The 15,649-nt window shown below is 44.2% G+C and overlaps 1 protein-coding gene across 1 annotated transcript; it reads left to right on the top strand.

Annotated features, from left to right (window-relative positions):
• Nucleotides 1-2,407: 2,407 nt before the first annotated feature.
• CCR75_005679 (uncharacterized protein) lies at nucleotides 2,408-3,748 on the top strand (the record flags this gene model as incomplete). Its single annotated transcript, XM_067963756.1, has 1 exon — nucleotides 2,408-3,748. One exon carries the CDS (start codon nucleotides 2,408-2,410, stop codon nucleotides 3,746-3,748), a length of 1,341 nt encoding a protein of 446 aa, XP_067815324.1.
• Nucleotides 3,749-15,649: the final 11,901 nt, after the last annotated feature.

Genomic DNA, 15,649 nt, shown 5'->3' with positions numbered 1-15,649 from the left:
TACAGCTGATTACTCTGCGGAATAAATAGGTATAATGGTCTATACCTATTTATGGATAAGAAATCTTATATTACTATATAAAGTAATATCCTCCAAATATTATCTACCTTTTAGATATTATATTAATTAACAAACTTTAAGTGTTAATTTCATGTAACGATACACTCCGTTACACTAATAGCGAATTCCCCGAAAGCTGATAACCCTTTTAACTTGTAGGATTTAACGTCCCCCATGGTCATTCAATGGTTGCTATTTTATAAATTGATGTAATTCTATAACTAATAACGTTTGACAACGAATAAGATAAAGTCTATTTACAATGATGATCAAGCTTTATTTATACATACTGAATCGTCTGGTAGTCCTTGTTTTTCATTGACTGACGCAACGTCTACTTCAATTTACCGACAGATGAAGACCCGAAAAAGACAAAAGGGCGTTTAGTCGACTCTTCGCGAACTTTCCTGTAACACAATGGTTCGTCAAAGTGAGGCCCTTCTTTTGCCTTGAACTTGAACTTCACATAACCGAAATGGCGGAAAAATGCAGTACTGGTTGAATTATCTATCAGCTGCAATAGCCCCGGCGTTTGCCGTTCTTCAAATATTTCGCTTAAAATTCGAAATTTGCAATAGCTTTTCTTTGCCTGTCAAATGCTTCGCCGCTTGATAAATGACATTTTAGAAACGCATCGCGAATGCATGGAACTTTCGCTTATTAAATTGGCTCTACCCCCAAATCTACGTTGCTTTGGCATCTACAGCTGTACTTCATATATCTCAAACGCCAAGAGCTTCGCGCCGCAAGAATTTTTTTTTGCGTTGCAACGTTACGCGCCTCGGCAAAAGTCATGGTGTGAAGCAACGTTTTGCCTTCTCTTGCAATTGCTGCGTTTAGTTACATGCAATGACGATAAGCAGCCGTAAATATAATTCGATGTCATTGTAAGCGAGACAATTTTTATACTATCAACAGACACAACCATCTCCTTCAAGCCTATCACACTGTAAGCGCTTTTTGTCCCAGATAAGAGCAATGCTCTGAGCTTACAGCTGGTCTGTATCAAATCGCAATCTGAGCATGAATCTACAGTACCCACAAGAATATTAAATCAGCGGCGTGTTTCTCGCACGCTACAACATCAAGCAAGAAAATTAAGACATCGTGCGATTAACTTGACCAATTAATACTTGTAATCCTTAAAGGTAATGCGATATTTCCAACGACTTCATCCAAAAATTGATGTTTTTCTGTGAATCATTGAATAAAACAGAAAACGCATAACGAATAACAAGGCTCTCTGCAGTGGCGAGTGCGATGCACGCCTCGAAGCTATAGAGCAAGAGATGGCGCTAGTTGCGTGAAATTCGTCTGCGTCTAGTTTAAGCAGTTAGCGTTAGTGTAACCAAATTACTCTGAATAACCCCTCAAGATGATGAGTGTTGCCGCTTGCGCTTTACCCTTCTTCTATCCCGCAATTGGTTTGTGAAGTGCAACGCCTGATACAAGCCAAACAAAAGGGACCGCGATTAAATCCGCCTACAATAAAGATACTATACAAAGTCCGTTTCTGCTGGATCTAAAGCCGAAGGCGTTGTTATCAAGTATTGTAGTTAGAAATCAGACAGGCACAGAAAAGTTTCTGACAAAAGATACCGCGATTGGTTGCGTGGTTGCAGATAATTTGCTGATTTTGTAGTGCTGGGACAACCTGTTTCGATATTTTTGTTTTCCTGTGTAAATTTTCAATATAAGACACGTTGCAACGCTATTCGATGATCTATTTCGTATTCGAACGAAACTTTTTAATTCATGAGATTGTTAGCAGTAGCGTAGAGCCTCTTCTCTTTTACGAAATAGTAGACATGCTGCTCAGTAAAGAAATTGCTCAAAATTCCAGTGCAGGTCTCATTTTTCACCATCTGCTCATTTGCCACATGGCTTATGAGCAGCCATCCGGTTAAACATTGTCAATCCTTTATTTAAAAGTGTCTCTCACACAGAGTTTTTGTATTTCCATTCCGGTATAGAGGTAGTCCGTACCGTACGCACCCCTCGGAGAGGAATACTACGGCCAAAAAACGCCTCTCTTCCGAGAGAAAATCAGATTTTGTCAACACCGTAACCTCCTTAAACTTGGGAATAACGAACGACCAGACGGAATCCAAGACCCTTTTTCGTCGCAGAAAGATTGGTTGCGCATTTGTCCGAGCTCACACACATGGCATCTGCAGCATTACTCAATACGCACTTTAACGATTTGTAATCGTTGTTCCCGTGTCGGATTGTGACGGTAGCGACGATCCGCCCCGGGGCTTTCCGCGCCGTCCGTTTCAGTAGCCAAGTCACACAATGCTTATCACTTTCCTAACTGCCATTCACGCAACAACCTCTTTTTACAAAAATGAGCTCCTCCAGCAATATATCAAGCATTGCCGTGGGGACGGCCGGCAAGGTCGGCGACGGCGTTAATTCGCATCACGTGTATAAGATCTCGTCTGCCGACGACGTCGTCGTCGAACGCCGCTACTCGGATTTTCTATGGCTGCACTACGAGTTGTCAAAGCAGTGTGCTGGTTACGTGATCCCGCCGCTGCCCGCCAAGGTCTTGGGGTTGCTCCAGGGCTCAGAATTCCTCGAACACCGTCGCGCGGGCCTCGAGCGCTTCTTGCGCAAGGTTGACCAGCACGACGAGCTACGGACTTCCAACCTTTTCCACAGATTCCTCAAGTGCTCCATCGTCGAGCTTTCGGCCCTCAAGGCCGCGTCGCAAGGCACGGACTCCCTAAACGCCACGTCCATGGCCTCGGTCGTTCAGCATACCCAACAACTTCACAATTGGTGGGGCAAAACATACCAGCGCATGGTCGAGAACGACACGCTCAAGCTCTTTGGTCCGCGCCAGTCGGAGGACGGGGAGCAGTGTGGAGCCATTGACGACCCGGCATTCACCATAGCGGCACAGTACGTGTCGAAACTCCACGCACAGGTTATATTACTTAAGCGCAAGGCGCGCATTGCGAGCCAGCAGAACAAATTGACAGCCGGGGCCCATTGCGACCTCATTGAGTGCCTTGGTTTCGTCGCCGATGCCGAGGACGAGAACCAAGAGATGCCGACGTCGTACTATCATGCTCTACAAGCAATGCTCGACACGCGTGCACGTCAAATGGACGCGGAGCTCGTGGCGTTTTCCGCAAGTATCGATGACATTGCTCGCTGGGTCAAGGCGGTGCAGAAAGCCCTGGATGTGCGCGAGGACCGACGGTTTCTGTACCAGGCACAGCTCGCGGCACACCGCAAGGCCGTAAATGGTGACGGGCCAGACTCACCATCGGCCACGCGGCTCAGTCATGATCTTGTGACGGCAAAAGACGACTTTGAACGGGTCCACGCGCGTGTAATGCGCGAGGTGGCGCGATTTCGAGGCCAGAAGGCCGTGGAATTGAAAAATATATTTGTCGAGTTTGCGCAGCTTCAGTTAAGACATTCCACAGAACTTCAGATGATGGTCACGCAAAGCTTGGGGGAACTCGAGACACCTTTACCGGAAAAGCTCCTGGAGGCCGCACAGACGCCTGCATCCTGCTTGAAGATGTTTGAGCCGCAGGACTCGTTTCGACTGAATAAGAACGACGTCATTGGGGCGTGTCAATCGACGGCGTCCACTGGAAGCACTAGTACGGATGTCATGGTAAAACCGGACCAGATGCGCGATATGCCTGATGGCTGTATAAAAGCATGAAAGCCCGCGGTACATTTTTTTCCTGTCGCAGTTTTCATAAGGTCACTAAAGAATGGAAATCGTTTATCTCCCTCTGTTTTTGGTAAAATCTCCTCCGATTTTGGTAAAATCCGGGTCGTTAATCATTTTCTAACAAGACAATAGTTCTGTTGATTGGTTGACTAAAGTTTTGATCAACCCGGCCAATTGTTACAAGACACGATCGGGCGGTGCGCAAGGAGACTCTTTGCATACTCTGTTATACATATGTTAAAGCCAGAAGATAGAAGATAGTACACAGGAGCCTATTATAATAATACAGTTTACCATTTTCTAAAGTAAAGCCATAAAGTAGCTAAAACTTCTAAGCTAATTATAACCTTCCTCTGCACATCAGTGTACGTGAAATAATCGAGGCACCTCACCTTCACTGTTATTGTGGCAGGTTGGCTATGTAACGGGGAACTGCCGACTTGTACTGCTTTAATAAAAGTCCACTTCGCACTGCTTCAGTGCGAGTATTCACGTACACTAGTGTGTTACACCGGACTTGCCTTTCAATTGATGATTGGTTAGTTTTTGTATTTCTAATCATATACACCTTTTTGGGTGCACAGGACAAGACCACCTCCCATTATACTTTGGAGGATTTGTCGGCCCCGGGTATCGAACCCGGCACCTCCCGGTCCTGAAGTGTTCACGTACACTAGTACGTGCAGAGGAAGACTATTTTTAAAAACACTTGCATTAAAGAGGGTTAAAGTAAACTGTATTTGATATAATTAAGTTCATGTTTCTATCTATTTAATACTAACTTAATTATATACTAATACAAAACATGTAACAAAGTCTTACCTGTACTCTCTTTGCGCGCGTCCAGTGCTGACTGGACCGCGGAGCAAGTAGATATAATGGCCTATATCTACCAATGGATAAGCTTTCCGAATATTACTATCTAAAGTAATATTCTCCAAATGTTTTCTACTTTTTAGATAATACATTAAATAACAACCTTTAAGTGTTAATTTATGTCACGATACACCCCGTGACAGGCTAGTACTGTTATCTGTCCTCGCGAAAGGTGCTTCTTTACAAAACAGCTTTGTCACTGACCGCAGCCAGCACACTATTTGTGTAACAGGTGTACCGTTACATTATTATTATTAACTATAAGAGGAAAAACATATATTATTGCTTATGAGAAGAAATAAATAAAGAAGTACGAAATTAGTATCTATATTAATTTTGGCTTAATATTTACAATATTGCCAATTCGGTAATGTTGATGAAATAACACATAAGTTCTATTGATTGGTTGATTTAAGTTTAAATCAACCCGTCAATCGTACAAGACACGATTAGGCGTCGCGGAAGAAGGCGCATTGCAGAATTAGTTGTTAATATATAAAAGTAAGTAGGTAGAAGATCGTCAAACAAGATTTTAATATATTAAAATAGTTTACTTTTTCTATTTCAAAAGCCATACCTTTGATAGCTAAGACTTCTTAGCTTCCTCTGCACGTCGTGTACGTGAAGAAATCGGGACACCCCACCTTCACTGTAATCAGTGTGGGTTGACTAGTACTATAAACAGTGCCGGCGATACCACGAAAAGACTTAACCATTGATGGTATGTCAAAGAGTACGATCTTTCCGTCAATTGATGTGATGGATAGACTCTATCAGATCCTTATGCATGAAAGAATACCCCGTTCACAGCAGTAAGCACCCTAAGCGGAATGCTATCGGAGTGGCTAGTTTTGCCACAGGGACTAAGTAATTCGCCTGCGACATTCAACAGATGTGTCACCAATCTATTAAGTTCGGTGCGGGATATCGCACCGATTATTTTGGTGACGTCTTCGTTCATAGCACACCATTAACGGAAAGCCAGACGTTGAAGTACATCGTGCCAACGTCATAAAGGTTATTACACTTTTGCGTAAGCATAAGTTGTATGCATGTCTCAAGAAGTGTATATTCGCTGCAAGCATATACCACTTCTTAGGTAAACACGCCCTGATCCAGAAAAAATCAAGGCGATCACCGACTGGCCTGTGCCAATTGATGTAAAGGGACTTCGAAATTTTCTCGGCTTAGCGGCGTACTTACATAAGTACTCCTGCAATAGTGCCGAAATGACAGTACATTTTCCTTTTTTCGTTGAAAAAAAAGTTAAGTGGTCATAAAACGCTGATTGTCAACGTTCCCTTGAGAGTATCAAGCAAAGCTTGAACCAATCGCCAATCCTGGTGATTGCTGACCAAGACAGACCATTTCATGATGTCTGAGACGCCAGCAATTTGCAATTGGCTGTGTGTTAATGCAATACGACAGAGACGGCGCAGAGCGCGTCGTCTGCTATCAATCGCGTCAGCTTCAATCAGCAGAGCGCAATTATCCATACGGACCATGCGGCTTTACGGACTGATGTAAACAGTCCACACCTCTCGCAAAGAATGGCGAGATGGTTGTCTTTCTTCGCGGAGTACAACTTCTCCGTGGAGTATAAATCAGTCGACTTAATGTCGTCGATGATGCCCTTTCGCGCCGACCCGATTTTAAGCTGGCTGCGCGAAACAACAGTGAGGATAAGCCCACTTTTGGAACAATCAACAGTGACTATCAGCCTACTGTTGCAACAATAAGTTATCCGTCGTCAATATTACTTGAGGGCATTAGAAGAGCATCTCAAGAAGATTAAGGCTCGTAAAGGGTTGATAGATATTCTTAGAACACAATCACAGCAATCCTCGAAAGGATTGTCGAAATTGTATCGATCCGTTGAGGATTGGTACACAACACGCAATGATTTGATGTATTACACAAGCATTGTTGGTGACACACCTCGTGTCGTCATCCCCAAGCATAAAAGGTTGCATTCACGCATCATGTATGATTGCCACGATGCACCAATAAGTGGGCATCATGTATGATTGCCACGATGCACCAATAAGTGGGCATCATGGACGTGAGAATACTTATCTTACGACAAGTCGCGAGTTCGTTCACAAGTACATACGTGCTTGCGAAGTTTGTCAACGGGTGATGCTCAGTGCTTCATCCCGTGCTCCGCTACAGCTTTTGCCTGTTCCGGCAGAGTGTTGCCAGTCCGTATCTATGGAATTCGTCTTCGAATTTTCTAACGACGATCACGATAATAATGATATTATTGGTTTGTTGATCGTTTCAGCAAGATAGTACATCCCGAGTCGACCACAGCCAAAGGCTGTGCTCGTCTCTTTGTTGACACGATATTTGACTCCAGGGGTTACCCTGTCAACTGGTTTCAGATCGAGAGCCCTGATTCACGGCGGAGTTTTGGCAGTTGAAAATATCAGCTTCTGACCATACCTGAAACAGTGGTTAGACAGAACGTGCAATTCGTTCTTGAAAAGATACTTCGTGGATACGTCCACTCTTTACGAGATGGCGCGTGTCCTTACCGATAGTAGATTGTGTCCTTACCGATAGTAGATTTGCCATCAACAGTTTAGTGCATTCTTCCACAAAGCATACACCATTTTTCGTAAATGGCTTACGACATCCACGTATATCCCACCTTGCTTGAGAGAGACTCTTATTTAGGGGGGGGGGTGACTTACTCGAGCAAAGAATAATCTAGCTCTTACTCATCACGCATTGACCGTAGAGTTGATGCGAGCGATACTAATGTTGATTTAATCAACATTGAAGTGGACAAACTCAGTAATAACAATAATGTAATAATATATTACTGACTTTAATGTCGATGCTAAAAGCCTCAGCACACTATTAGTGAGAACAATTATACTCGTACTAATGAGAAGAATGACATCTCTGCTGTGCGCACCGGTCGCACTGAAGTAAAAATAAAAACAGATCAGCAGGTGATTTCCTGCTTGCTAGATAAGCAGTGGACCGTTTCGTTTAAGATCCCATCGCTGATGCAGTTGGCCGACAGAAACGGAACTCCGACAAAAATAGAAGAGCAAACATTCTTGCATACAATGTTAACGATCAAATCTACTGCCTAGGGTAAACATACCAAAACATGTAGTGACGAATGTAGGCAGTAATAAATTACTGCCCAGGTATATCGGCCCATTTCGTGTACTGTACCGCCAAGGCAATGCGTACACGATCGAGCTGACTCGTAGGATGCGTTGGCATCCTACGTTTTATGTTAAGCGTCTCCGCCCGTACCATCACTACGAGGCCTCTTCCGTTTCCGGATCACCCCGGAACGGTCTAAGACGTCTGCCAAAGCCTGATGGTCCCGAGCTAAAGCATGATTGTCTTAGGACAGAGTCTAGCTCTCACGAACCAGATGATCCGCTACATCCTCCAAGAATGATATCTTTTGACGAGCTATCACAAGCTCGTTTTGAAGGAACTGATGTTTTCTTTTGTTCGTCACTTGACCAGTCGCAATCTGCTCCCAAGTTGAAAGCTTCTCAAACCACCGTAAGGTAAAAGGGTTCGAACGAAATATCTCGTTCGATGGCAAAGGTATCCACCTTTGCATGCTAGCTGGGAACCTTGTTCTCAACTATTGATGGATATTCAGGGTCTTGTTCGACAGTACGACGAGACCCATCCTCCTCGAAAGAGATTCCTTCAAAGAGCGAGAGCTTCCCGCGCTCGTAAAAGGATTCGATGCTCTCGATCCTTTCACGCACTCACAAGAGATGAACGTCTTTAACGAGGATCTTTAAGGGAGAATGCCTCCTTAAAGGCATGATCTGCACCCTTAAAACAGCATGAGCATGAGCCCCCGAGCGTCAGACAAGGTATCCCTGCTTCTCTAGACAACCGGTAGAACTTATATCGTGCACCAACTACGGTCCACTTTTCGAAACGTTCACAAAGCATCCAGTTTGTCAAGCCAGGCCTTGCGGCCTTCGCTTTGTAGATTCTGTAAAAATGCTTCCCAAGCTTGGAACAAAGGAGTGACATCCTTTGCCCGCGTACAAGTTTACCACCGATGCCGGAAAGGGCATCGATGAAGGATTTCGCTTCTTCCTCACCAGGCTTGTTGAGCCTGGATGAGTTGAATAACGGAATATGATATCGATCCCTGGTCGTGCCTTTCCAACGAGTTTTATATCCATTGAAGGCAATCAGGGATTCTTTTCGGTAGCGAACTGCAAAACATCGCGGTCCCTCTCCCGCTGGCTCATGCTAACGTTAACGCTAACATTACCCTCGTAGTGATTCTTAGAATCACCTCGTTCCCGGTGATGCATACTAGCCCCACCTATAACATGCTAACCGAAGTGACCTTTACGATCACTTCGTTCCTGTTGGTGCATACTGACATCACCAGAGTTATCAGTGTCCATGGAGTCATCACAAGATGACTCCACACCAAAAGAGTCTGACAAAGTGTCAAATAACTTCGTCATCATCTCTTTGGGAGTCACTTTAGACCCCGAAGGAATAATGGTCGTGGCTCCGGGTGACCCGGAGGCCTTAGCCGTTGCAACCGATTCGAGCGATCACGCCGACTCGGCCCAGTCACCTACCATGGGAGTAGCAAGTGACTTCTTCCCCGCAGTAGAGGCATTAGCGTCTACCGAAATATTCGCATCGCTAACACTTGCATTGGGCCGTGCAGCTGCCAACTTTGCTGCCTCGCAGGTGACGTGCACGTGTTTAGAACCATGCGCAATTAAAGTTGGAATTAAAATAAGAGCAAAAAGTGCAAATCAACAGAATGAGACCTAATAGTACTCTCTGTCACTTAACATCAATCACTTAAGTGAATGTTGCTTAAGGGGGTGATGACGTAAATGGGTGAACTGCTACATAACTATTTTAACCTACAAGAGAACAGTAAATTATTTCCTATCACACGAAAAAATAAAGAAGTACAAAATTAGTATATTAATTTATTTGACTTTATAGTTTCAATATTGCCAACTTCGCTGATGTTGATGAAATTACTCATTAATTATATTAATTGGTTGATTTAATTTGAAATCAACCCCACCAATCGTTACAAGACACGATCAGGCGTCGCGCAAGAAGGCGCATTCAGAATTAGTTATAAAATATAGAAGCCAGTAGATAGAAGACCGTCATAAAGATTTTCATATATTAATAGTTTTTCCCTAATCTAAAGCCTTAAAATTTACGTTTAGTAGCTAAGCCTTAGAACCTTTCTCTGCACGTCGTGTACGCGAAGTAGTTAAAGCACCCCACCTTCACTGTAATCAGTGTAGGTTGACTGGTACTATTGACAGTACAAGCAAAGGGTGTCCCGTTACAAATTGAGAAGGATGATAAGTAATAACTACAGATTTGTACAACTTCTAGAAGCTGTCGCACAGCGGAGGTTAATCACGGCGATTGCAATTGCATTAATCATAACAGGTATACCACCATTATTAAAATGGTTTCTGCATGTAACGACCGCTTTAAGAAAGTTTTATGTTTCCTGTTGATGGATCTGACTATCGAGTGATTTACTCAAAGCAAACAGTCTATTTAACAGCGCCCCGAAGCGATACGCGGCAATAATGTCAGCCTCCTTTTCTTAAGAGAACCGGTATAGCCACACACCCCATTTGGTATTGCCACACCCACGCCGCCCGTTTTTGTGATTAAAATAAAAATAACAGATTAAAAATGACATCATAAATTATTTTCATGGTATGAGCACTGTAAATTGGACATTTTGTGTCCTGGTATATCCACATCCATTGTTGCGAGATATGCTGTTGACGTGCTCGATCCGCGAAAGCCTACAAGATTTGGATAATACAGCTTCTGCGCTCTTAGGAATTCTGTAACGGGGCACAAATCCGTTGTTGTGTTGCATTTACCTTATGTGTAAAACACCTTTTTATCCTATTCTAATATAGTTAATTACTTAAAATCTCATTTCTTATGGGTAACAAGTGTGGTCGCCGCCAGATTTGTATCTGGCGGCCGAAATCTATTTTTAAATTATCTAGGGTATGGTTGTATATTATTTAATATATGAAGTGCAGTTCCCCTTTTGATTTTAAAGCGTAAAGTGCTATCCTAAGGCTTGCGCAGTAATCTATAATAGATAGAAGCCTTTCTAAGGTACATATCCTCGGGCACTAGTTGCCACTTGGTTTTACGAACCCCTGAATCCCTTGAACTAGGATTCATTATGCTTTCAAAGCTTGTACGACTCCCATAGTTGTAAAATTCTTTAGTTCTATACAACTAAGAGACTCTCTGAATCTAAAAGTCTCCCTCGGACTTAAGGAGAGAAATAGCTCCGCTACACCTGGTAGCGCTCGTTGTCAATCTACAAATCAGTCTTGATAAGACTAAGCCTTACTGAACTGGAAGAGTTTTTAGAACTTTCAAAGGCGCAACGTGCAGCGTATGACAAGCTCAACACTTTGTTTAGGCTTGAACACATTGAGTTCATTATGTCCCGGGGACAAGAGGACCTGCATGCAAGGCTTAAAGCCTTCATGTGATGTGAATCCTCCCCGGTCGGATAAGTTCAGGATCACCTTGCGGCATTTATGCCAACTCGGTATATCTCTGTACCTGATTCAGAGCCGAAGGCTCGCCCTCTTGTTGTTAATCTAAAGGCATAAGGGAAAAGAGGGAGAAAATCTCCCTTTTGGATTAAGCAGATGGAGATCATCATTGACTCCGCCTTGTTATAAGCAAAACAGTAAATGGTGGTTTGGCCATTTCCAAACTGGAAGTAGAGCCATGGAGTGGGCACTATCGTGCAGTGCGTCTATAAACGACCCTTTTTCTCATGGGATTCGCTGAAACAGCGAAAGACTTGCAAGTTTGCTCCGTCTGATCATGCTTTTCGCATGCGATCACGGCTCAAAGCGACTCGACAGGGTAAACGAACCCTAGAAGACTATATCCCGGAAGTGAGAACTCTCATTGCATCTATGCATCAAGACCCGGTGCAAGAAGCAATTGTCGTAACAATCTTTACGGGGATCTCAATGAGGGCGTTGCCCGGACCGAATTATTTTGATCTCATCCTGCTACTTTCGAAGAGGAGTTGTCTTAGCACTGCGCGGTAGGTTCAACGTTAAGTCTTCTCGCGTTAGCACGCCTATTTACGAAGAAGCTCTTTAGGCGCATGAGTACCGTCTCAAAGACCGGAACCCATGGGTCTTGGCCTCGTTGAGGAAGGAGAAAAGGCTTTTCAAGCTGTGGAACAGCATAAGAACATCCGTAGATGCTATATAGGTGGAAGCACGAAACATTTACATCCGACCTGTCCCCAACGAAATAAGCGTCAAGCTAGAAAGAACACCAATTACGACCTTTGCTAGAAATCTGGTACGGTGCGGAAATCGTCGATACCCAGTAGGTGCGGTCGCATTACTGCAGAAGGCTCCGTTGAACCTCTAGGGGGTGAGAGTAAACAGGACCTAGCTCCAACATGCTCGGTGTGTAATGGAACGGGGCGTGTGTACAAGCCAGGCTTGTTAGTCTCTAAATCGCTGTAAAGAGCTTTGATGAGCCATGGTCAATTTTAATTGACTCAGGAGCGTCTTGCAGTTATGCTCGACGTCTTTTCCTTAAAGGAAATCAACAATACGTGTTGAGGCGCTTGGAGCGCATGAAAGTGACACAATCACTTTCGCTTAGCAACTGGGACTCGTGTCACTGTTCCTAAAGTCCCACTAAACTTAGGCATAAAGTTTCTGGACTTTGACAGTATGGAACGCTGTCTCGTCCTTGATTTGGATTCGAAATATGATCTTATCCTTGGTATGGCCTGGCTTAAACGCCATTGAGCCATGGATCGATTGATGGTCTAAGACCTTAGGCGCCACGCGCAATGTTCCTAGCAAAGTTTTGGAGAGTCATGAACCCATCTACAAAAGCGCTATTGGCGCGGATCATTGACTGAGTCTGTATGTGTTTCAGACATTACAATGTCTGAGTTTATAAACTCCAATGTTATAAACATCAATTCTGAGCCCAACTCGGAAAAAGGGGTGGAACGGCACGTACTCCGTCGAGTGACAGTCGTTGTAATAACGATTCACTGAATGCTGAAAGCATTGTAGGCCTAAGGCCGAGTCATCAACGGTGCAAAATCTCTGAGGTAAGTGGTGACACAAAATGTCGGTATCGCATGGAAAGATTTGCTCTCTCGTACCATTCCATCCTCGTGCTTAGCACAGAAGAAATCGTCAATGACGTCACACTGTTAATTTAATAAAGGCCACTGTCGAATGACACAGTATTTAGTTCCCGGAACAAGTCAATTTCATGACGGACACCTCTATCCGGAGGTAAAACAGATAGTGGATTGGTAAAAATTACATCTTGGATTTCCTTAATCAAGGCATAAGATGGATCCGTATGATCTTAAGGTTCAATGAGTCACTCCGCGCACTAAGTGCAGCTTTTGTGTCATCCAGGACAACTTCGTCCAGAAGTGACGATGAGGTTAGTTCAGCCGTTGGTCGAATGACCACCATCTCAGATAAGTCACCAACCTTTAAGGCTCGACCGCACTCATTAGTAGACATTTCGTCTAGCTCTAAAAGAGCATGTAACGAAGGGATTGCGCAAAGCTAATTTCTCCCTCGATGTTACCGGTTACACCATTTACCAAGCGTATGTAATTGCTCACTCGTATCATTTTGTAAGGGTATACACGCTTCGTGTCCATCCTGTCTTGGAGTGGAGACAATTCGCCTCTTAGAGGCCGAGACATTCACGTCCCCAAATTTTCCAGCCTGTATTGGTTCTGAACCAAACATGGTGTAATTTGACATCCAACAAGGGGTTAGGTAACCCAACTTTTTTGTCCAGCGACCGTTTACGTGCCGCTTCACGTGCATTAGAAGGGTTCGACCCAAAATGCCCTGTTGAACCGCCAATGGTGTCACTAGTGACACTCAGTTTGGTGCCGCCTCGGCCGGCCACACTCAGGGGACTTAGACGTGCCACTATCCAAATGTTAAATGGCGCATTGTACATGCTTATATAATAAACTTAATGCTGCCACTATACCAGCGCAAACCCACCCCCATTTCCTAGAAAAAATGTTCTCCAGATTGACATGATGGGATGTACGATGTACAGTGCACCTAACTTAGTCGGTGGTTATAACCAGCTGCTCATGCGAGATAGCGATATCCTGCTTACAGCGGTTAGCACCTTAAGCGGTATGATATGAGAGTGGTTGGTTATTCCACAAGGACTTTCCAACGCTCCGGCAACATTTAATCTTCTTGAGACGCAACTGTGCCGCCCTCATCGAGGTTATGCACAGACTTATTTTGATGATATTTTTGTCCATAGTCGTGCGGAGCACGGTCCGTCGGATATGGAAAACCATTTAGACCATTTGCAAGCAGTGCTCGAGTATATAAATTGTATGTCAATGCATCTGAATGCATTTTTGGCGCAGAAGAAATTCCTTTCTTCAGGTGCGTCATTGGGAAGCAAGGCCTTAGAGTGGATACCGCTAAAATAAAAGCCATATTAGATTGATCGGTCTCTAAAAACCAAATGATTTGTGTATGTGGTTGGGTCTCGCCAACTATTTACACAAATATAGGGGAAATTACGCTGATATGGCTAGGCCATTATCTAATCTCCTTCAAAAGGATACAGATTGGTGCTGGACTAGCACAGAACAGAATGCTTTTCAAGGAGTAAGGATAGTATTATCTTGCCCTGGTTCTGGCACTGCCAAATCCAAATTGGCCTTTCAGTGTCGTCTGTGACGCATCGGATTTTTTTCCATCGGCAGTGCTCTGTTGCAAACAGATAACGATGGGCGTTCACGTGTAATTACGTTCGAGTCTAGACAGCTTAAATCTGCCGAAAATACCTACTCAGCTCATGAAAAAGAGTTCCTTGCAATGAAGTTTGCTCTTGTCAAATTCAGAATTCATCTGCTAGGCTCTAAGCCGTTTGTGATATATACAGACCACGCGTCATCACGCACTGCGCCTAAGTCACCCCATCTCTCACAGAGAATGGCCCTATGGCTATCCTTTTTCCCCTTCTACAACTTTAAGGTGACGTATAAGCCTGACAAGCAAACTGCTTTGGCCGATGCGTTATCACGCAGTCCAGATTATGAGCTCTCTCATTTAATGACTTTTATGTCGGCTGTTACTGAAATAATCCGATCTGCTTACGCAAAGGATGAACAGTGTGTAGCTCTGCTACGCACTTTAAACACTGAATCGGGTTTTAAGTCGTCGACACGTTTGCGTGCAAGGCTACATCGATTTTCTATCGATACCGACCTGTTCCTTTATTGCACGGGCGCTGCGGATTCTCCGCGCGTCGTTCTTCCACATGATGAAGATTTGGAGTACCGAATCCTCTATGAGGCACACGATACTGTCCTTGGTAGTCATCTCGGTAAAGAGAAAATACCTACGGCTCTGTAAGCCAGATTTATTGGTGGCCCAAACTTTATAAATGGGTCAGCACATAAGTTCGCGCATGTGAAACTTGCTAACGGGTTAAACCCTTGGCGCATGCTGCTGCGCCACTGGCGGGCCTTCCCGTACCCATAGGTTGTTGGGAGTCCATTAGTATGGATTTTGTTTTCGGTCTACCGAAAGATTCAGCCGGTAACTCCGGCATAGTGGTCTTTGTTGATCGATTGAGCAAAATAGCTCACTTAGCGGCCGTGCCGAATTCCATTGATGGTGAATGTACAGCAAGGCTGTTCATTGATCGTGTGTTTCGACAACACGGTTTGCCAGTGGCAATTGTCTCGGATCGGGATCCCCGTTTCACGTGTAAATTCTGGAAATCAATTTTCCGAGTGCTTGGCACCAGATTGGATATGTCCACTGCGGACTATCCGCAGACCGATGGTCAACTTCAGATGTCAGTCGCGTCATTGAAGACGTTTTACGCAGTGTGTATGCTCAGACACCGAAGCGCTGGAGCTTAATGCTCCCAGTGGTGGACTTTGCGTTAAATAATGCT

This window comes from Bremia lactucae, linkage group LG1 (genome assembly GCF_004359215.1).
Source record: "Bremia lactucae strain SF5 linkage group LG1, whole genome shotgun sequence".
NCBI lineage: Eukaryota > Oomycota > Peronosporomycetes > Peronosporales > Peronosporaceae > Bremia > Bremia lactucae.
This window is presented reverse-complemented; position numbering and strand designations above follow the sequence as displayed.